Raw genomic sequence first — 24193 nt, 5'->3', positions numbered from 1 at the left:
AAAATTAGGTAATCTAATCCAAGAGATCAATTTGAATCATAAATTCAATTCATCTTAAACTATCTTCCAATGATTCACACAATGCAACTATTCAATTTCATCAAATCTAGCATTAAGAATTTGATGAATCTACCTAGCTTGCATTGTAGTAATCATTCAAGACAATTTGAAGAGAAAAATCCCCAAATTTCAATTAATCAATCAATTGGATCTAATTACCTTTACAATTCGGGCTCAATTCTCTAATTCACCATAGATCTTGCCTCTAGATCCTCCCTCCTCCGAGAAAAACGAGATTTAGCCACTCATGCTTGGAGATTTGATCTCACAAGACATGTTTGGCTACCGAGAAAATAAGAGAAACTGAAGGAAAATGGAGAATTATATGGAGAGAAGAAGAATGAAAATTACTACAATTAGAAAATGTATCAAAAGTCAAAAGTTCTTAAATGAGTCCATCTCGTTTCTATTTATAGGCCAAGGTAAAAAGGACACTTGGCAACATTTTAGAGGTCTTCTAGATGCTTCTTCATCAAGGAATCTGGAGAGAATGCATTTTCGCACGAGCCCTAGCAATCTCGCATGATGGTACGAAGTGGAGAATCCAAAAGCTTTAATTTCGTTCTTCTGGAGCGTTTCGCATGACTGTGCGAAAATTTCGCATGGTCATGCGAAATCACTTCCTCAAAATTTCCCTTTATGCTGCAGCCACCTCCTTTCTGTCTCATTTCGCATGACTGTGCGAAAATTTCGCATGGTCATGCGAAACCGACAATTATGCTATTCCGGCTCCTCTTTACAACTTTTCTCATTTCTTCATGTTTAATCCATCTCCATCACCTTCAATTAAGCTCCAAAGCTTGATCCAAGTGCATTTCATTGCTTCTTTCATTATGCATTTGGATCATCATCAACTTTATTTGTTTTCTTCAATTTGATTCATCTATTTTGTCACAAATTTATCAAAAACATACCTTGAAATGACTCCAAAACTCCATAAAACTTGTTAGTAACTCTTGCAAGGGCAACAACATGTTAATTGAGTGTTTTAGGCATAATTACTACTCAAAAGACATGAAACTCATGAGAATTATTATCTAAAATATGCTCTTTTTGAGTAGTAATCAATCTTCTTACTCAGATAGTAAATAGCTCGTTCCTTCCCTGAGTCATCAATCTGAGCTAACATACATCCCAAGGCCATGTCTGAAACTGACAAATATAGAAGAAGCGGACGTCTTGGCGTATGAGGCACTAAAACAGGAGGAGAAAGCAAATACCCCTTGATCTTCTCAAATGCAAGCTAACAATCATCATTCCAAACTGTTGGTTGGTTCTTCCTTAAAAGACGAAAGATGGGCTCACATATGTCTATCAATTTGGCTATGAAATGACTAATGTACTGTAATCTGCCCAAAAAACCTCTAATCTCTTTCTCAGTCTTTGGTGCAGGCATGTCAAGTATGGCTTTGATTTTATCTGGGTCAACCTCTATGCCCCGCTCACTGACCATATGTCCCAATAACTTCCCAGAAGTCACTTCAAAGGTGCACTTCTTGGGATTCAACCTCAATCTAAACTTCCGGATCCTCTCAAAGAATCTCTTTAAAGCCTCTAGGTGATCTACTCTGCCTTGGGATTTCACAATCATATCATCCATGTAAAATTTAATGTCCCTATGCATCATGTCATGAAACAAAGTAGTAGCGACCCTCTGATAAGTGGCTCCTGCGTTCTTCAACCCAAATGACATAACCTTGTAACAGTAGGTACCCCACTCAGTGATAAAGGTTGTCTTCTCCATGTTCTCTGGAGCCATCAAAATCTAATTATACCCTGAAAACCCATCCATGAAAGACAACATCGAATGGCTTGCAGTGCTATCAACTAACAAATCAATATGTAGAAGAGGGAAGTCGTCTTTAAGGCTGACTTTATTAAGATCTTTGAAGTCCACACAAACTCTATCTTTGCCATCTTTTTTGGGTATTGGGACAACATTAGCCAACCACTCTGGATACTCAACCACTTATATGAATCCAACACTGAGTTGTTTATGAATCTCCTCTTTCATTTGCAGACTCCAACGTGGATGTAATCGTCTCAATTTCTGCATAACCGGTCTGGCATGTGGTAGGATAGGTAAGTGGTGCTGAACTATAGAGGGATCAAGAACAGGCATGTCCTCATAAGACCATGCAAAGACATCCAAGTATGACCTGAGTAAATGAATAAGTCTATCTCTCTCATCTGTAGATAGGGATGAACCAATCTTCAACTCTCTAGGTTGATCCTCTATGACAAAATCAATAGTCTCAACATCCCCTGTAACAGGTGAAACTCTCTCATCCACGGGATTGGAGTCATGATCAGAAGAGTCCCTATCGATTGATCATCTTCATATCAGTTTTGAGACCACACCTATATTAATTGGTCATTTCCATGTCAATTTGAGTTTGAGTTTGGGACAACACCTACATCAATCGACCATTTCTGTATCAGTTTGAGTTTAAGTGTGCAACAACACTTATATCGATCCATTATTTTCGTATCAAATTGAGTTTGAGTTTGGGACCACAACTATATCGATTGGTCATTTTTGTGTCAATTGAGTTTGATTTTGGGATCGCACTTATATCAATCGATCATTTTCATGTGAGTTGAGGTTGAGTTTGGGACAATACCTTCACGATTGGTCACATTTAGTCTCGTTTTCAGCGTAGATCACACATTCACAACCAATCACATTTAGTTGGTCTTCATCATTTGGTGCTATGTGATCTTTTAGCATTCAAATCCATTTGTTTTCCTAGTTTTAGTGTTCAATTTTTTTAGTTGTGAAGTTCATAATCATTTTCTTAGTTTTGGTATTCAGAGTCGTTTGCTTAGTTTTGGCATTTAGAGCCCCTTTCATAGTTTAGGCATTTTGAGCCAGCTTTGTTAGTTTAGGCATTCAGAGCCGCAGTTTTAGGCATTTAGAGTCATGGTGTTAGGTGTTCAGGTAGTTTTGGTGTTCATAGCCACATTTTTCAATTTAGGTGTTCAAAGCCTTTATTTATTTATTTATTTATTTATTTAGTTTAGGCATTTAGAGCCATAGTTTTGCATTCAATTCATGGTTTAGGTGTTCAAAGTTGTGGTGTTAGTTTTCAGGGTCATAGTTTGGCATTTAGAGTCATTTTCTTAGTTTAGGCGTTTAAAGTCATAGTTTAAGCATTCAAAGTCATAGTTTTGGCATTCACAACCATATATATATATATATATATATATATATATATATATATTCAGTTTTACATTCATGACCATTTGTTCTTAGTTTTGGCTTTCACATCCATCTTATTTTCAATTTTGGAGTTTAAAGCCACTATTTTTCACATTCTTAGTGTTGAAAGATGATAATTTTCCACTCCTTGTTCTCATCATTTCATTGTATTCATTATTTTTTATATTTAATCGCATGAGTTTCCTGTATCCTCATAATCTAAAGTACTTGTTCCCTTTTGTTAGGTCTATCTTGGAGCATATTGTGTCATGTGCTAGGACAAAATTTCTAATCCTTCTTTGTTTTTCGATATAGTTTACTTCGTTTCATTCATTACTTGTGTTTCCACTCGTACTCTTTACACTCGTGATCTCTATTGAAGAGGAGCATACTTGTAGACCTTCCATTTTGTCATCTTGGAACATGCAATACTAGTTGCTTTCTGGTATTTTTCTTTTGCTTTATAGTCATCCCTTGGTGGCCCATTGTTACATCTATGGTTTACTTTTTCTAAGCCACTTTTGAGGATCATTTGTTGAGAGATTTATATAGACCCTCACCTTGAGCTCGAAATCCCCTCGAGTTTAGTTTAGGATTCTTCACTTAGGTGCATTTTAGGATGGTTCATTTAGGAGCATTAGAAGTTTAATGGATTTTAGGTTCACTTTTAGCTCATCCAAGTGTCTTTTAGCTTATCTCATTTCTAGGTGCATTTTGTAATTGCTCATTCAGGCACTTTCAGCTCACTTTAGCTTGCTTAGACACCTTTTAGGTAAGTTCACCTAGTTTCTTTTTAACTCACGTAGTTGCATTTTAGGTAACTTTCACTTTAGCTCACTTAGTTGCATTTTAGGTAATTTTTACTTAAGTTCACTTTAGCTAATTTAGTTGCATTTTAGGTAACTTTCACTTTAGTTCACTTTAGCTCACTTAGTTACATTTTAGGTAATTTTTTATTGTGCTCACTCAGTTGCATTTTAGGTAACTTTCACTTTAACTCACTTTAGCTCACTTTAGCTCACTTTGTTGCATTTTAGATAATTTTCACTTAAGTTCACTTTAGCTCACTTTAGCTTACTTTAACTCACTTAGTTGCATTTTAGGTAACTTTCACTTTAGTTCACTTTAGCTCACTTAGTTGCATTTTAGGTAATTTTTCACTTAAGCTCACTTTATCTCACTTAGTTACATTTTAGGTAACTTTCACTTTAACTCACTTTAGCTCACTCACTCACTTAGTTTCATTTTAGGTAATTTTTACTTTAGTCCACTTAAGTCCACTTTAGCTTAGTTCATATAGTTTCTTTTTAAGATTTCTTTAGTTGCACTTTAAGGTAATATTTTGTGTCATATGCATGGGTTTTTTTTTGGTTCATGGTATATTACATGGCATGTGTATGAGATTATATGGTTCATTGCATATTGCATGATCACATGCATGGGGATGTTTAATTCATGCCACCTTGCATGGCATGTTGCATGACTTTATTTTGGAAAAATTGGAAGACTTATTGGACTCTTTTGATTTTTGTAAGACTCTTCCTATGGTGTACCTCTCCATCCTTAGAAAAAATTGCATTTGTTTTAAGAAGGAAGACCATTGACCTACCATCATGAACTAGGAAAGATGAGGTGGCTGCCTATGGACTTGCCAAAGAGAATAGGAAGCATACCTTAAAGGAGAAGATTTAAATGGCATCTTGAAGGAAGGTTAAGCTAGACACGACAAAGGGGAATTTTTTAAGAAAAATTTGGCTGCATTGGGAGCATGATGAGAAGTTGGCTATAAAGGGAAGGCTAGCATATCAAACCACTTTTGGGGAGGAGGAGAAGAGGTACAATCTATTGGAGAGTCCACCACAACATGCATTAAAGGGCTGCCCTTAATATATACTTACATGACACCATTGAAGAAAAAGGGAAAACACACATTTGAAAGAGATTATACTCCTTAAGGGGCTAATCATTGGAGTTTTTCATTCTTTCCAAGAAGAAAGGCAAGTTTTTTTTGCTTTGTTTTGATTTTTGATGATTGTGGATGTTATTTTTTGTTTTCTTATGGTTCATTTTTGTTTTTGATTCAAAAGAAATTTTAGACCCTTTTTTAATATGATAATGATTGAAGGATTTTAGGATGACTCTTGATAAATAGTAAATGCATGAATGATATCCTTTTGAAAGGAATGATTTTTCTTGTTTGGTACTTGATTGATGGTAATCGCATGTTTTTTATCTTCAAAGAAAGGGTTTTTGGTTGATTCTTGATGGGTAATAATTGCATGGTTGTGATTTTTTGAAAGAGAAATTTTATAGCTTTCTTGGTTTTCTTGATTATGGATGTTTGATCTCTTCTTTTTTCATGATTCAATATGAAATTTGATATGTTTTAATATTTTGATGAATGAAGGGTAATTGGTTAATTCTTGAAGAGTTGACAATTGCATATCTTTAATCATTTGGGATTTATTCAATATCACAATTCGTTTTTATTCATGATGTTGGTAAATCAAGCATTGATGTCACATGCTATGAATTTGAGTTTAGAATTTTTTTTATTCTAGGGTTCTTTTCACTTATCTTGAGTCATTGGATAAATAATGAAGATTGACCTTTACTCTCACCACTTTAGTTTAGTTGATTGCTAAAAAAATTTCACTTTGTGATTTTGTTTTCCTTTGTTTTTTTGTTTTTGTTTTTGTTTTTTTTTTTTTTTTTTTTTGTTTTCTTGTTGTTTTGATTTTTATATTTTTTATTTGAAAATACATCTTTTCCTTTTTGAAAAGAAAACCTTTTCTCAAAAGATCCCTTAAAAAATCTTTTTCAAAAACTCCTTCTAGAGTCCTTAGGGTCAAAATCTTTTTTTTTTTCTTAAAATGTATGCAATAGATTTAAATGGGTTTTTATTCTCTTCTTTGTTTTCAAAAATTCTGGTTTTGAATAACTCATGAATCCAGACTTGTGGTCCCAAATAAATCTAGCCTATGCTTTCCAAATCTCGCATGAGTATTGATAAATTCATCAAAGCCATTTGAATAACACATGAATCCAAACTTGTGGTCCCAAATAAATGGGATAATTCTTAGCTTTGATGAATTTATCAGTACTCATGTGAGATTGGGAATGCATAGGCTAGATTTGTGAATATCAATGGAGATTTGGTGAGACCCTTACATAATTTTATTTTTAAAAAAAAAAAAAAAACTTCTTGCAACCAGCTTGTTCAGTTTGCCACATCTCTGAAATATAAATTTGATTTAAACCATTTGGAGTGTTTCAAAAAAATTTCCTATGGTTGTATGGTATTGTAGACTTCTTGAACTTGATTTTAGAGTTTTGTTTGAACCAAAAAGCTTTTTTCAATTGGGAGATATGAAGTCATCTTTAGGTAGGTTCAATTTTCACCCAATTCTAGACAACTAGATTGTTCTTATGTTTTTAAATTATTAGATGACCTTGTAAAATTATTTTGATAGTTTTTCTGGATTCTACAATCTTGAAGTTTACTTTAGATATATAAAATATGAGAATATGTTTTCACAATTGAGATAAATATTTTTCCTTTGCTGCATCTACTACACTAATCAAATTTTGAATAGAGGGGTTGTTTGCTTGTTAAAATTGATTTATGTGTCTTTTGATCTTACCATTATTTTTTCTTGTAAATTAGACATTCTAAAACATAATGTGTAAGTTTTTGGGTGATTTTATCACACTTTTGGCTTAGTTGAAAAAATACGTTTATATATGCTTGGAATTCTATCACGTCTTAGACCTTTTTGGATGTTTTTGTAAACTATGATTAAATGAGGTTTCAATAAATTGTTTGACCACTTGAGTGATGATCTAGACATATAGGAGAGGTTCACAGATTTTTTTTTTTTTTTTTTTTAATTAAGTTGCCTTTCTAGATATTTTTCGAGGATTATTTATTTATTTATTTTGGTGAAAGCTTCTATTTTGATTATTTGTTGGAAATTTTGCACCGTATTTACTTTGTTATTTAATTTTAAGTTATTTGACATATTTTGGCTTGACTTTGACTTTTGTATTGTGATATAGACATAATGAGAATGTTGTATAATTTTTTTTCATTATAAAATAATACTTTCAAATATTTACTTAGGAATTTATTTTTATTTATTTATTTATTTTGTGGATGCTAATGTTATGCCCCTTTGTTCCTTGCTTAGATTATGTCACTAATTTTGACTATCTTTTACATAGTTTATCCTTAACAATGAGTTGTCTGCATGTCTTATGTGATAGTAGATATTTCTTTAGATTTTTGTCATTTCATTTATAGTTGTACATATACAATATGTATTAGGGTTTGATATCATAGTTATTTGTTATCACAATTGTCTTAACCCCTCTCTAGTCTTATGCAAGCCCATTGTAAGTTATATATGCTATCCATGTACGATGTCCTTTACACTTTTTATCTCTTTAATTATATAAATTGGCAAAACTTTGTGTGTGAAATACCCTCATATATGATACTGCTTTGTATGGATTGATTAGTGTTTGTTTTCCTTGAATGAGATAAAATGCATGTCATATGCTATATTTGTTAAACTAACCTTGATGTGTTCATGAAAGCGCTTTGGGTTGCAATTAAGGTAAGCTTATCTTCCCTTCTCATGTAATTGATTTCTTTGTTATCTCTGGTATCCTTAATTCATTGATTAATTGTCATGCTTACCTCAACTTAGTTAGTAGAAACTTGTTTTCTGGACTTAGAGGGGTTCTACCTTTATGGTACTTTCTTGATAAGTAATCTAACCTCCGAACTTAGATTCGGGTTTTCAAAAATATGTTTTTTCCAAAAAATGAGTCATTTTTTTTAAGGTTTTATTTCTTATTTTATTTTCCCTTTTAAAATTAAATAAAAATAAGTGGCAACTCCAATTTTATAAAAATTAGTTTTTCACTAAGAAAATGAGTCTTGCCATAAATTTAATATATAAGAATAATTATAATTATTGTGATATATTATTTATCAATAAAAATAATATTTATAAAAGTATAAATTATGTTTAGCATCTTATATTAAAAAAAATACTATTTTATATTAAGTTAGATATTGATTCAAAAAATATTTTGGTCTTTATCTATAATTTTATCTTTAAATTAATTTAATTAATTATAATTATAAATAGAAACTAATTTAATTTTATATTATTTTTTATTTATAAGATAATTAATAAATTTTTAATTTTTAAACACTTAGGTTACTACAATTGAAATTCTTGGATCCCAATGGAGACAATACCTAATAATCCTAGCTTACTACAATTGAAATTCTTATGTTTGGGATCTGCTAGATCTATATGTAAGGAGCATTAACAACCAAAGAATTCTTAATGTCAACCCAAAATGTATAGAGATAAAAGTTGTATATTTTTATTGCTCTTTTTAGATCCACAAAAAAAAAGCTTTAGTCTGTTATAACCTTCCACTTCAATCCTATCGGTTTAGTGCACCTTGATTTTGTGGGCTATCAAACCTTGAACATGGTTTGCAGTTGGAGCTTCCTCAATTATCTTCTAGTGTTATGTTGATGGTTTGGATAAGAGAATCCGAATCTGAGTTACATTCAACTTGATGCTGCCTATTGGATCAATCTGCCAAGGATAGAGAGAGGTTGATTCCGGGCTTATCTGACTCATCCTTTGAGGGACCCTGCTTATGGGATTGATCTTCAAGGGATAATGAGAGATCAATTATGGCCTGAGGTGGTTTGATACTTTCATGAGCTTCGGTCAGCTTGCAGAGATTCTTTAATTGGGGCTCTTGTTAAAATTTGCAAATTCTCCATTACCCATAATCTGTTGGAACCAAGTTCAAGATTATGCAAGTCATGAAGGTGGCCAATCTCCTTGTGTTGATTAACTTGCATGGAGAAAGACCTGTATAGTGGTAGAATTCGCATCACTACTGTCATCTCTAATGCTTCCATTTCCTCTGAATCAAACAGGCATTATGAAGCCTCAATAACAATAACAAGCTTACGGATGATGCTTTCTGCCATCTCTTCGATTTTGGGTCTGCCTATTTTTCAAACAAATTTCCAAGATTGAAACTCCAAGACCCCAAAAGTAAGCTCAAAAGAATTCATGAAGTCTTTCTTTCCTTTCCATGACAAGATTATCCTCTAAATTACTGAAAGCAATATCTATATCATGGACACTAAACCATTTCACCCAAGCTGGGATACCTGCATGTCCTATCCATGGGGTTGGTATGCCACCCTGTTATGTGTGCCTCGACCATATTCACTCTCTGTCCATAACTCGCTGCAACTACCTCTGTATAAGATCCATCCAGAAAACAATCTCTTCTTGTCCCTGAGTATTTTTTATTCTACATGTTACTACTCTAGGATCGGAATAAACAAGAAATTCTCTCTATAAACCAATACCCTAAACAGAATGAAGATCTCGACATATAAAAATGAAGTCAATCGACATATTCATCAACTAGCAAGAGTTCCTCCCATTAATGTTAAAGGTTTTCCCATCTACCATGAATCGAGCACCAGAAACAGTGGAACACAGAAAAAAGCAAAACCCAAAAAAGAAAAAAAGAAACATAGCATGCACAAACGAAAATGCATGAATCAAAACATAGAAACAATGACCAAAATGGATTTTTAAAAAGACAATGTACTGAGGGTGGTGATGCTTCCCTTCTCTCAATGTAATCATGTTCTATATTTTTTAGATATAAGCAATACTCACAAAAAGTGTGACTGAAGGATGTATAAATATCTCTTTTCTGAGACAATGTACTGAGGATGGTGACGTGTCCCTTCTCTCAATGTAATCATGTTTTATATTTTTTAGATATAAGCAACACTCACAAAAAGTGTGACTGGGGATGTATAAATATCCCTGTTCTGAGTAGTAAAAACCTAGAAAACAGAATAGAAAACCATTTTTCTCTTTACAACCCTTTTTCTCATCATGGTATTAGAGTCATTTCATCTTCAATGACAAACCCCTTCTTCCATTGATTCCACCCCAATGTCATCGTCTAGTAAAATAACTGTATCAAGACCCTCTGGTTCATCATCTTCCATGATACAAGTTGTGAATCCAGCCACACAACCAATTGCAATGAAGCTTGATGAGGATAACTTCCTCCTATAGAAGCAACAGATCTATGCTACAATTCATGGACTAGGGCTTGATGGTTATACTTTAGGCACTTTTCTTTTCCACCTCAATTTTGTTTGAATTTAAATCCTATTGAAGGTTTATCTCAGGTCCTCCTCAACCCAGATTATGAATAACGGCAACGTCAAGATATGTTGATCGTTTCCTGGCTTTTTGGCTCAATCTCTGTAAGTATTCTTCCCTAATTGGTTGGATCCATTACTTCTCATGAGATTTGGACTGCCTTGACTCAATATTTTGCTGCTCAAAATGGAACACATTTAATGCAATTTAGATCTGAATTGCAAAATTTACAGAAGGGTGGTTTAGCTATGAGGGATTATTTGAATAAAATGAAGACTATTATGGATTCATTTGCCTTAATCGATGATATTCTATCCATAAGGGATCAGATTCTTGCTATTACTGCTGGGTTAGGACATGATTATGAATCCATCACTGTGCAAATTACATCTAATTTGAATGCCTACAAACTAACTGATGTAATTGGCCTGTTGTTTGCACATGAGAAACAACTTGAGCAATATAATATCCATGCCTCCAGTGTCATACCAACAGCTAATGTCACCTATCAAAATCCACAAAAGAAATTCTCTTATCCTACTCAAGGAAATTCATCTTAAAACTTGGGGTCATTTCATGGCCATTCGGGCACCAAATTTCATGGCAGTAAAGGAGCCAAAGGTCAAGGATATGGTGGCAGAAGCAGTGCCAAGCCTCAGTGTCAACTTTGTGGGAAGATGGGTCACATTTTTCTCAAATGTTACCATTGTTTTGACCCATTCTTCATTGGTTTCTCTGATTACCATTCACACTCACATACTGGGGCTACTACATCAGGATCTTCTAGCAATGCAGGCAAAATGCAAGCTATTTTTGTATCACCAAATACTCAAGATGATGGGGCTTGGTTTCTAGATTCTGGTGTACAAATCATGTCACCAATGAATTCAGCAATCTGAACATTGACACTGATTATCCGAGCTCTAATAAGCTACATGTGGGTGATGGTACAGGTTTGGTTATTTCACATGTTGGACATTCATCTTTTTCAAGTCCTTACTCTTCTAAATCCTTCATTCTTAGAAATCTTTTACATGTTCCAAATATCACCAAAAATCTCATCAATGTTTCACAATTTGCCAAGGATAATGATGTTTATTTTGAGTTTCATTCTTCTCTTTGTTTTGTAAAGGATGTGGTCACATGAGCCGTTGTACTCAAGGGATTCTTAAGGATGGGCTTCATCAATTTCATCTTCCCAAGCTCTCATTTCCTTTAAACCAGTTTTTCACTAGTCTACCCGGTTATCATCACATTCCAGCTTCATCTTCACCAACTCAGTTTTCAAGTCCTTCTGTCTCTAGAGTTTACACAGCTAGCTTATGCTCCAGTTCCAATTCAAATTTAGTTCATTGTAATCAAATCTGCATGTCTAGTATTGGTCTTTGGCATCCAAGACTTGGCCATCCAGTTGATAAGATTGTCAAAATTGTTTTGGATTAATGTAAAAGAAAATTTTCAAGAAATAAGAATTTTCATTTTGCACAGCTTGTCAATTGGGAAAAAGCCATAAGTTACCTTGTCTAATTTCCTATTTTACATATCACACTCCATTAATGCTTATTAACTCAGATGTACGTCTGGGGCCTGCCCCCACCCTCTCATCCAATGGTTTTCGTTATTATGTGAGTTTTATAGATGCATATATTCCAGATTCACATGACTTTACTTCCCTAAAGCTAAATCTAAAGTGTATTCAGCTTTTCATAATTTCAAAACACAAACTGTACTTCATTTTAATTGCAAATTGAAAAGTCTTAGAATAGATTGGGGTGGAGAATTTCGTTCTCTTCACCATTTCCAATTTTTGGAGTCATTCATCAACTCTCATGTCCTCACACCCTTGAACAAAATGGGGTTGTAGAGAGAAATCATAGAGATACTATTCAGAAAGGTCTCACTCTCCTTGCTCAAGCCAACCTTCCCATTCAATATTAGGATGAAGCTTTTACCACTGCCAGTCATATCAGAATAATGTGAAAATGGAAGAACATGAATCTGTTACAATATGGTACAACAACCCAAAGAAAATTGATTGCAACACATGTGTGGTTTAGCAAACATACCTAGAAGTGCTTTTCTCCAAAAAAAAAAAAACAAGTAAGAAAATTCCCTAGGCTCCTATTTGCCTCTCCTAAAAAAAATGCCCAAAGTCCTCTCTGTCGGTGGTAAACTCTGCTCCCTTCTGAGGATGGAGATGGTGCTCTCCTTCCAATGCCTAAAACTCCTCTCTCTGTTTATTTCTTTTCTCGCCAAAGGATTCACCAAAAGATGAAAACTGAAACTTCTCCCCAAAATCCCTTCCTCCCTGATTCAAATACTATATAATAGGTGCATCATTAAAGATAGATATTGAATTTTTACTACTTGTATTCCTAAACCAAAAGTAACTTTGATTTATGAATGAATGAAGTCTGCACATTGTATCATTGTCTAGTGTAATAGTGTAGTCTAATATATAAATCATAGTCCATCAATCATCATAATAGTTCAATTTTAAATTTACAATAATTTTTTTTTAAAAAAAAAAGAACAAACCATAGTCATAGGAGGAAATAGAGCAAAGCAAAATGCAACTATGGACGAGCCAAAAGAAATCCATTATTATATGACCAAATGTCTACATGTTGAGCCACTTTTGGTCGTGGCCAAGAGAATCCTATAGCTGCATGAGCGCAACCTTTTAAGTTGTGGAACTTAGTTCTCCCTAGCCATAGACCTGTGGTCATGGGATTGCTTTTGTTCATGATCATAGGCTTTATCAGCACCATCTATGATCACGCTTAGTCAGAGTCTTTTTTTTCTGCAACAATAACCTATGGTCACACTCTTTTAGCCTTTAGCCATAGTCGGTTGATTATGAGCATATATAGACCTATCCTCTTGTGCTTCTTTGATGAGTTCCTCTATTCCTTTTAATTTCTTTTCGGTTCAGTTTAGTTTGTGCAATTTTTTATCACAGTGTTTTATAGTCGTTGTTTCATGATCAATACATTATATACTATAGAAAAGGTCTCAACATGTTCACTATTTTTGGTCATCATGACCCAACAAATGAAAAAATAATGGTCTCAGGAATCTATTAGGCCTGGTACGTAATTTTGTTTGCCTCAGATTCTTCTAAAAAAGGAGATTGTTTCAAAATGGATTTTGGGGAAATTTGTGAAGAGAGTGGAGTTCAATTACCTATTGAAGAACACAAGGAGATTGCGCTTACCTCCTAGTCCAATTAATCTCTCTTTTCTTCATCCCTATCAGTACTCATTAATTCCTCAATTAAAATTAAGCAACTGTCAACTTTTTATGCATTGTAGATAGCTAAGGATTTGCATTTCATATCCTACATGAGATCAATATAGCCTTCAGACTTTGCCTCTTGGTTACCACTTACAAGAGCTTCCATGCTCTACCTCCATCCATATTAAACTTCTTTAGTCTTCCAAAAAACATGACAAAAATGAGAATTATTTTCCCCTCATCACTCCATTTTCCCGAGAATCCAAACCATTTACTTTGGCAGCTACTATCAGGTTTCAACAACCGTTCACAACTGTAGCCTGCTGTAAACCCAACATTTCCATAGGCACTGCAAATCATTTGCAACATGTAAGTATATATAGATTCAAATGCAAATGCAGGGCAAACAAGGAGAAATTTCTTTGTCTTTTAGGTGGTGGATAACTGGAAGATTTACATATTTGAGTCATAATCATAAATAAGGCTTTCGTAGTGAATAAAACCCAAAAACCTTAAACACCAGGAATTGGATTCTCTTCAAAGAGGACAAGTACTGGTCTTGCAAGCTCCCTTGGTGGGGTTCCCAACATTGTTTGTCCTGATATATGTTCGAGATCAATGCATGTGTTCTCTCTCAGCTAGGTGAAAATTGAAATCATATCCAAAAGTTGGACATTGAGAGATGGATTTCCATAGATTATGCACCCTTAAGCAATGATTGATGTTGTTGGAATTGATATAATGAAGATGATGATACATGAACCACAAATTAGTGGAGTGGAGAGATATAGGCCACTCTCTCATGATAACCTCAGGCTTATGAAGAAACACCTTGGCTATATATTTGGCTTTTTAATAAGTTCTAATACTCACACATCATTTTTCACTACTTTTGTGAAATATTAATAAATATAATCATGTGATTTCATGTACCATGTAAACAATATTAGATGCATTACATGCATAAATGTTCAAGAAATGAAAAATTACATACTCTACCCAACTAGTAATCTCGGAAAAAGAAAAAAGGAAAGGAATAATAAAGCCTTACCTGATTACTTCTATCACAATATTTAACACTGTGAAGTTGAGAGGATCATCTTTCATCTTTCTCCTCTCCGTTATGCAGATAAGGATGATGAAGATGGCCAGGTACGATAGTTGTGAGAATATTATATTCTCCACAATCTTTCCCCTTCTTCTCTTCCTCCCTCCATTGCATATTTCTGAAGACTGTTCATCACCTTTTATGGGTAGGAAAGAAGTATAAGGAGGAAGGTACCTGTGGATTAAAACATTAATTAATTCCAGTGCAAATTAAATCTTATCCAAATTCATAATAAATCAAATATATATTACAAAGGTCAACAAATTGCTATTATGAATAAGGTAATTTGGGGATGTCAAAGTTACAAGTTAATGTCATATTGCCAAATGTACCCTATAGATTTTTTTTTAAAATGTTATTTTAGAATAACTAAGGGTTAATTTGATAATTATTTTCAAAAAATGTTTTATGATGTTCTGTAAAATAAAAGTTTGTTTAAAAACCTAAAATATTTTTAACTTATTTTTAATATTTTAAAATATGTTTTAATAATAATTTTTATGTCTAATATTTTATTTTTAATCATTGTACATATTTGTATAATTATTTTTTAAAATAAAAAAAAAAGTCAAAACAATAAAAATAACTAAAAGATATTATTTGAAAAGACCATATTATTTGTTCTTAAGAATAAAAAATAGAAAATAATTTTTGGTTGTCAAACTTGTTTTCATAATTTTTTGTTTTGAAGAACATAAATTATTGTCAAAATCAATTGTCAAACATGCCTCTTAAGGTTTCTATATATGGAATTTTGCATACATATAAAAAAAAATTTAAATATTTGACTCAAAGGTTTGATTATTTAAATGCATATAATAAAGTTTCATGAAGCAAAAAACATATATTAATGCAATAAATACTTCTCACGATGCAATTTATTATTTTTTTTTAAGCCCTAAAAACGTCCATTAGTAAAATATTAAAACATATGAAACATAGGAACTATAAAACCTTGTTGGCCTTTTTGTTTTTTCTTTTCCCACCTTAGTTTTTGACTCCATTTGACTTGACCTGGTTATATGCATGAATGATTGGTCTTCCTTTCTTTTAGAAAAATTTAAGTCTGTCCACCATTAACATCTAGAGCTATTCTTAATTTGGCACAAGGAATCATAATAATTCATAGTACTTATAGTTACAATTGATTCCACGATAAGGCACATGTTGGGCATGGCTTAATTTTTCTCTCTTTTTATTTGAACAAACTAAAGGGCTGTAGCAAAAATTTTCAATTGATCAAGCTCGTGTTAGAATAGTCGAAACCTTATACACTTAAAAGTATTCTGAAGCAGAAGAAACACAAAACATATCTATAAACTATGGAGTTGTTGAAATAAAATATATTCGTACATAATAAATATCAATCACATTTCTGGAGAGTTTCTAAAATAATTCTCCCTTGAAAGTAGAGACCCCAATTGACCTCTAAGTGGGTCTTATTCCAAATATTCTACTGTTTTATGCATAGAAATGTGATGGGTAGCCAAATGTATTAAAAATGGTCAATGATCTAGAATGTAAGATTGAATTAAATATCATGTGATGAGGACAGGAAGAAAACCCCAGAAATCGCTAGGTTTCTCTATAATATTTCCTACCATCATCAACTTTAATCCACATGAAGATGGTCAATTTTGATGAATATTTGCGTTTTACTTGGTTTCTATGTGCAAATTTGAACAATATTTCCTAGCACCTTACCTTTAATTCACATGGGGGTGGCCACTTATGGTGTTTGATTTCAGGCTATGCTTCTGAGATCATGGATAAAGAAAGATAAAAAGAAAAAAGAGTTGAAAGAGACTCACATCATTACGACGAATAACACCAAGATGGCAGGTGAGAGAATTGAGATATCCACAATTGTTTCGCCGGTATGCCTTGAATTCACGCTCTCGAAGAGGGCACCGATGATTTTCTGATAAGAATTCAGGCCATTCAACCCTTCTGAATTCCACTCCATGGAGCAAAACAACGTGAACTGTATCAGAATGAAGCCCAGAACAGTAGGAACCAAAAGAGTAGAATGGAGACTAGGAAGCAAGTGCAGAAATCCAATCTCCCTTGTGTTGGTCAACAGGTAATTGGACTCCACTTTCTTAAACTTCCCCAGAGTCCTTATGGAAAAACGCAGGCAGGAGGGAAACAAGGTGTTCCCGAGAAGGACCTGAGGAATGATGATAAGAAGCAGGCCTGAGTTCTTGCTGAAAACTATCATGTTTTCATTTGTTGGGACAAAACCGCAACTTGCAAGAGTTGATACTGTGGTGAAGAGTGAAAAGGTGAAGAGCTTGAGGCCCTTTTGCTTTAGTACATCTCTCGCACTTGACACAAGGGCTATGTAACCAGACACTAGTGCGACTCCAAGGACATGAACTACTACAAGGTACCCCATCACCACAAAGCCTAAAAATTTGATGGAATGGTATTTGAGAGACTCACTAGACAATGACTTAGTTCGGCCCTCAATTTGGCTCTGAACCTCATCAGTTTCTAGTGTTGAATTACTCATACTAGGAACCGTTACCACGCGCAACTCAAATTGACCAAAAGGATTTCTAGGATCCGGAGGAGCACTGCTATTGTTACTAACCGAATTGACTTGGTTTTCTGCTATCAATGGTTTCTTAAGTTTAGACCTCCACAACTGGAGTTCTACCATCGAAGTGAAAATCTCTCCACCTACAAACATTAGAAGAGTCAAAATCAGAAGCTGGTTGTTGGAAAAAACCTCCATTTCTACCGTGGACATGCTAGAAACAGTAGCTGCCGACACAGAGGTGAAGAACAAATCCAAGTTTCTAGGCCTCAAAGGAGTCCTCGGCTTCAAAGCCTTGAGGAGCCAGAATCCCTGAAATGAAAGACACAGGAAATAACAAAGCTGAACCCAGAAAGTGTTGAACCGGAGAATTACGAAACCGTAAAAGGATGAGACTAGAAAGCAGATTGATCGGCCTAGACATTCCAGTTTGAAAGATGAACAAGTGCAAAGACGATGATGTTTGTTGCCGGTGAAACTAGCAGAGTTCATCATCTTTATTTAGCCGGGAAAGCTCTTAATTCCCTTGCGATGAAGTTGGCCTAACCCTGGGGCCTATACACACACACACACACCACGAACATACTTTGATGTGTGTGATCTCGTAGGACAAATGCGTAGATGAGATAAAGTAGCGTGGTAATGATAAAGACGAGTTTCTAAGAAATTTCACTCATTGAGAAGGTTGGCTGAGCTAAATTGACACATAATTTTTTATTCTGGAAACTTGCATGTGGAAATCAAGAACACATGTGACCCCAGATTGCAAACCCTTTCCTTCTTGCAGACCATGTGGAATTTAGAAACAGCCCATATGCTAGCTTCTAACTTGAGGTCTTTGTTTATTGACTGATTGAGTGATTGATTGAAGGAATAATCAGGGGGTTTGAAACCCACAGGTACCTTCGTAAGAAATTAATTGGCCATTTCCCATAATGTTTTTCAAAGTTGATGTGCGGGGAAAAATGACTATATTTCATGAAGTCTCTGATTCACACTTCTTTTATGAAGTTCAAAATTTTGACATTTGACAAGTCTCTTTGAAGAGTCCATACGATAAATAGGCAATGTGAAACAAATTAGGCGTGTTTGGAATATGATATAATGGGGGAAAAGTCTCTTTGAAGGTACATGCAACACAAGGTTTTCAACTACCAAAGTGTTGTCTACAATGACAAACGCGTTTCTACAGGTCACAACAAACAAGAATAAACAAAGAGTGCAATTATTAATCTAGGAGAATATGGAATGAATATGCTGCTATTTTCTCGACCTTAACTTTTTCTATCATTTGCATAAAACAATCCATAATAATACACAAGGATTTATCGCCTGGGGCCTCAAGTCTTGTAAGAATGCACTAGGCAGTAGAATTTGGGTCACTTTGTGGGGATCAGGCTAGTCCACTGTTTTGTCCAAGCATGTCACCAAAATGCAAAACCCAATTCAAATAACTTAAGTTAGTGAACTAATTCATGCCCTAAACTTTCATCTACAATATTTTCTTTTTAGATTAAATTTCGACCCCATCTAAAATAGCTCTTGATGGTGTGGCTTCAAGATTACACTACCTATTAACACTTCAAATATAAAAAATTAACTAAAAATGGAAATAATAATAATAATATGAATGATACAAAAATAGTTTTAAATATTGAATAGAAATCTTATAGTTGTTACTGTTATCATTTTAAAGGAAATAGTTAATGGTCCATAATAATGAAGTGGTAGACTTGAAATTCACATGGTAGATATCATTACTTTTCTTTTACTAATTAATATTGGAAGACTGCTCTTCATGGGAAGCTTCTTCCTTCACTAATTAAATAGATGAATGAAAGCAGATTGAGCAAAGAATCTCAAATCTAGCTATGGGGAGGTCATGTGTTGGAGAGTGATAGATCAGCCATGTTCCATGTAAAACATAATTAGTATGCAATCATGCATTTTCCGGTCAAATCTTTGGACGGGAAAGTCTCATTCATCTACAATTTTGTATTTGTCTGATTCTCAATCCAACCATAATTAATTAATGCTTTAAATTCTTCAATCATATTTAATCTAAGTGAGACCCATCATTTATGGGCCCTAATTTTTAATATTGTCTATAATAAAACAAAAATATTCCAATAAATGTTGTATATTGACAGGAGCAAATTTTAAAATGCAACCCACCCGGATGAGGTTGGTTAGACGCGGAGAATTTTGGCGTCTGCCAAAATAAAAGATTTGTGTATTATAATAAATATGGATAAATTTTATATTTTGTAAATGGTAGCATCAGTATTATTTAATAAAATAAGTAATTATTTATATTAGTTATATAAGAAAAAATATATTTTATAATATGATAAATTAAATAACAAAAATATTAAAAACATTGATAAGAGTGTTTTAAATTTTATTAAAAATTTATCAAAAAAATTCAAATAATATTTACCAAATTTTTTTTAAAGATATTAAAAATTTTTAATAAAATATTTTAATAATTTTTAGAAATATTTTTCAAGAGAAATTTTATAAAAATTTAATAATCTCACTTTTTTTTTTTTTTTTGGATTTTGTTTAAATAATTAAATATAAATCACTTCATAGTAAAAATAAAATTATTTAAAAGTTATTCATTATCATTATTAAAACTTAGGTGTTCAACTCTAAATTAATAAATATTTTATTAAACCTTAAAAAATTTAATCATTTATACAAATCTTTAAGGTAAACTAAAAATAACCTATCAATAAAAAGATATTTAATAAAATATCAAATATTTAAATAAAATTAAATTTTATCATCAATTAAATAGCATATATTTGAATAATTGTGTATGTATTCATGAATTAACAATTCCATTATTAAACCTAAAAGTCTAAACATTTAAAAAGTCTCAAAATTAAACAAAACATAGTCCATAATAAAAAAATAAAAATATTTAATAAAATATCAAATACAAAATTATAAATAAAAAAAATTATTTTGTTAGATTTATTTTATGTATATTAGGATTTAAATAAATGGAATTTTGTTAACATTAAATAAAATAAAAAATACAAACAAACAATCAAATATTTGATAAAATCTATCCGATATTCATGTTTATTTAATTTTTTATTTTTTATTTTATTTTTCACTCACAAAAATATTTTTTTAGAGGAGGCAAACTTGTATTTTTATTTTTTTGACTTTCCAAAATTCCCAAATAAACAAAAGAAATTTTTTAATTTTAAAATCTGAGGGTGCCATGCCTGAGCCTATGGTGGCTCCACCCCTGAATTGTCACTGCAAACAATACATGAAATCCAAATAATTTGTTTGGTACCACGGAACCAAAACCTGCTCATCTGTCAAGTGCTGATGATGTTTTCTATGAAAAAAAAAAAATGCAAGTCAATCACAACTAAGTTATTAAAGAAAGCGTCTAATTTAAATACATCAAATTATTTCCAATAGAATAGAGATAACAGTATCTATAATGGTCAGCATAATTTGGTTTCACACTTACCTTTATTACCTGAATTTTTGAGATATCCGATATCAAAAACTTAACTTTTATACATTAAATGGTTTCACATTATAAGCATAGAGCTTTAAGTTAAATATATATTAAAATAATAATTATTTGAAAATGTTTATATTATTTTAATGAGTGTTTGAAAATTTTATATTAAAATAATAAGTATTTGGAAATGTTTATATTATTTTAATGTTAGCCATAAATGTATTCACACTTTAAATCAATATAAAACTTTCATTAAACTTTCATTGTTAACGGAGATTTCAAAACCCGTGCCATTACTTTGATTAACAAACTGTTGTTGAAACTGTTGATGGAAAAAGTTGGTATCAGAGCTTCTCTGTGTATTGCAGTATATTAATTAGGAAAGGAGACTGTAGATTCAAATTAATTTTCAGAGTACCAAACTTTATCTTACCCTATTTAAAGTCTAATTAATTTTGCTTGATTTATTCTGAATCTTTATTTACTCTACTTATTTGATATGAATTAATGTCTTTTATTCCTTATCCTCCTAGTATATATAATATTCATTATGATTGTGTAAAATAACTTAATAATAGGTTGTATACTCAACGTAAAGAATTTAGAGAAACCTATGATAAATTACATAATTTAAGAACTACTAAAAGATTTAACCATAGATATTAAAAACCTAACTTCTCTTAAATATTTGAATGAATACAAAGTAGCTATACAAGAAGCTTTTGACGAACTTTTTGCTACAGAAACCTTAATTAGAAGAGAAATTATAAAATATTATATTGATAATTTATATGCTAGCTCATCTAATTAAAACATATTAAAGATAATGAACCCTCATCTACAAACCCAAGAGGTAAAGCAGTTAAAATTTTTAGTAGAGACACAATTAAAAATAACAAACGAAGTATTACAAGAACAAATTCAGAAAGAAAACCAAAATAATATAGATATTTTAAAAGAAATCCAGAAAAGACAAATAAAATCAGTAGAAAAACTAAACACAGTCTTAGGAATTGGAAAAAGAAGTTGGGAGACTTTAAGAACTATAACTTGCTAAGAAATATAGTATTATTAGAGGAACAAAAATTAAATAACCTTATAAAACAATTTGAAAACTTTAATTTAGGAGAAAAACCAATAATTAAAATAGAAAGAAAAATAAATCCTTTTGAACCAAAAAATCTAGCAATAAAACCATGGAAATAGTAGAAACAATAAACCCTAAAGATAATGTAAAAGAATTTATTGAAGAAAAATTAAAATATGCAGTAAAGGAAGTAACACCTTACAAAAAACAATTAGTTCAAAATTCTAAAATAACTAGATTTTTAAATCAACATACTATAAGTTCAATAGGAAATATTGTATATTTTGACTTAGTATCTCCATAAACAAAACACAAATTATTAAAAAATAAAACCGATAAATATATGCACTTAGAAATAATTTTAATAGGAATAATAGGACTTCATCGTAAAGAAATTGGAGCACTTATAAATATTAACCTTTTAAATACTAGAAATAATACAGTAGGACGAGCCCTTTTAGCTAGTGCAGAAGTTAATATGAACCAAAATTACGCAGTCATTGGCTGTATACCTCAATTTTGTATAGATCTTAAGGAATTCACAGAAAAAATAAAAATAATTGTAAATACTAAAGGTTATGATATGGAATTAGGAAGTAAGAACCTTAGCATAGCTATAGGATTTATAGGAAAAACTACTAATGCTTTAAGTTTAAAATGTATGATGGAATCTGATGATATAGTAAAAACTTTTGGAAGTAAGACTGTAAATATGATAGAAACAAAACCCGTAAATATAGACTATTTAATAGGACGAGAGTGGGAATTACCTCAAATAAATAAACCAGTAATAAAATATCCAACATCCAGTAGCTTATATGAAAACCAAGATGGAAGTGCAAGTATAATCTTTGGAAATTATAAAACTGTAAATGTAAAGGTAGAGTCAGATAGTGAGATAGAAACTGTAAATGTTATACAAGAAGATATTTTACTAAACATTGAGACAGTAGAAAACCTATACAAAAACTTAGAGTTAGTAAATATAATGTTAGAGGAATTTAGCAATCCAACATTACTAGACGAACAAGTAGATCAAGAAAACTTTGTTAATATAATATGTAAAAACTATGCAGATGACCAAATAATAGAACAACTTTATAAAACCAATTTAATAAAAAAACTTATAGATATAGAAATAATAAATCAATTTACTATTCAACCAAAAGTTAAAGAAAACATAGAAATAATCTCAAACGAGTCAATAAATACAATAAATGAAGAAAAGGAATTTGTAAATGTAAAAAGTGAAATAATAAAATATAATAAGCCGTACAGCAAGCCAAAAGGACTTCAATGGAAAACTAAAACAGAACCTTCTAGTTATTTGCAACCAATATATGAATATGGAACAATATTAGATATAGATAGTGCTCAAGATCTTAGGAAAACCATAGAAAATTGGGAGCAATCTTTAAATTCAACAGGTGTGGTAGTATCCTTTGAAAACCAAGAAGAAATTTATGAATTTTGTAAAAGCACCCTTAGAGGAACTGTGCTACAATTTTTTAGAAACATGGAACAAAAAAAAAACAATTATTTTCAAGAAGTTAGAAATAATTTTAGCATATCTGTATTTATAAATCTAATAAAACTTTATTTTTTGGGAACAACTCAAGAAGATGTAAAAGAACCTACAATTAATATACCTTCATAAGTTAGAACAATTGAAATTATGTAACCTTTCATATATTAGGGAATATGAACAAAAATTTAGGAAATATGCAATCCTTGCTAGAGTAGATAGGACCCCTGAATATTTAAATAAATATATATTAAAAATACAAGGACCCGTAGGACTTAGACTATGGAATGAATTTACAACCTCCGAATATAAAAACTCTCCTTATATAGGTGCTAGAATAGAATTTGTAAAAAATTGGTTAGAAAGAGAATGTGTAAGCATAGGAGAAAGAAGTCAAATAAAGAAAAAAGACATAAATCAACAACTTTGTAGAAAATTACATATAGGCAAAAACCTAGATATAGGATGCAGAGAATATAAGTTTAGAAAACCTAAGAGCTATAATAAATTTTTAAGAAGAAAGTTAAGAACCTTTTATAAAAAACGACCATGTCAGACAACATATAAAAAAACTGGAAAATTTTGGATAAAAAGAAAAAGAACCTCAGAGAGAAAAAGACAGTGTAAATGTTATTTGTGTGGTTAGGAATGCCATATAAGACCTGAATGTCCTGAACTTAAAAAACCATTAAATG

The 24193-nt window shown here is 32.0% G+C and overlaps 1 protein-coding gene across 1 annotated transcript; it reads right to left on the bottom strand.

Annotated features, from left to right (window-relative positions):
* Positions 1 to 13785: 13785 nt before the first annotated feature.
* On the bottom strand, positions 13786 to 17931 carry LOC117909841 (probable cation transporter HKT7). Its single transcript, XM_034823887.1, has 3 exons — positions 16660 to 17931; positions 14792 to 15022; positions 13786 to 14089 (listed from the first exon to the last, which is right to left on the bottom strand). The coding sequence occupies exons 1-3, from the start codon at positions 17883 to 17885 to the stop codon at positions 13891 to 13893; spliced, it is 1656 nt and encodes a 551-aa protein (XP_034679778.1). The 5' UTR covers positions 17886 to 17931; the 3' UTR covers positions 13786 to 13890.
* Positions 17932 to 24193: the final 6262 nt, after the last annotated feature.

This window comes from Vitis riparia, unplaced genomic scaffold, assembly GCF_004353265.1.
Source record: "Vitis riparia cultivar Riparia Gloire de Montpellier isolate 1030 unplaced genomic scaffold, EGFV_Vit.rip_1.0 scaffold418_pilon_pilon, whole genome shotgun sequence".
Lineage (NCBI taxonomy): Eukaryota > Viridiplantae > Streptophyta > Magnoliopsida > Vitales > Vitaceae > Vitis > Vitis riparia.
Note: the sequence above shows the minus strand (reverse complement) of the source record. Positions and strands in the feature narration are given on the sequence as shown.

Bases quoted from the DNA above. Each gene is read 5' to 3' on its own strand.
- LOC117909841 (XM_034823887.1), bottom strand. From the start codon at position 17,885: ATGATGAACTCTGCTAGTTTCACCGGCAACAAACATCATCGTCTTTGC. The intron at 15,023-16,659 runs GTGAGTCTCTTT...TTTAATCCACAG, and splicing joins GTGTTATTCGTCGTAATGAT to GTACCTTCCTCCTTATACTT. The intron at 14,090-14,791 runs GTAAGGCTTTAT...AATGATTTGCAG, and splicing joins ATTGTGATAGAAGTAATCAG to TGCCTATGGAAATGTTGGGT.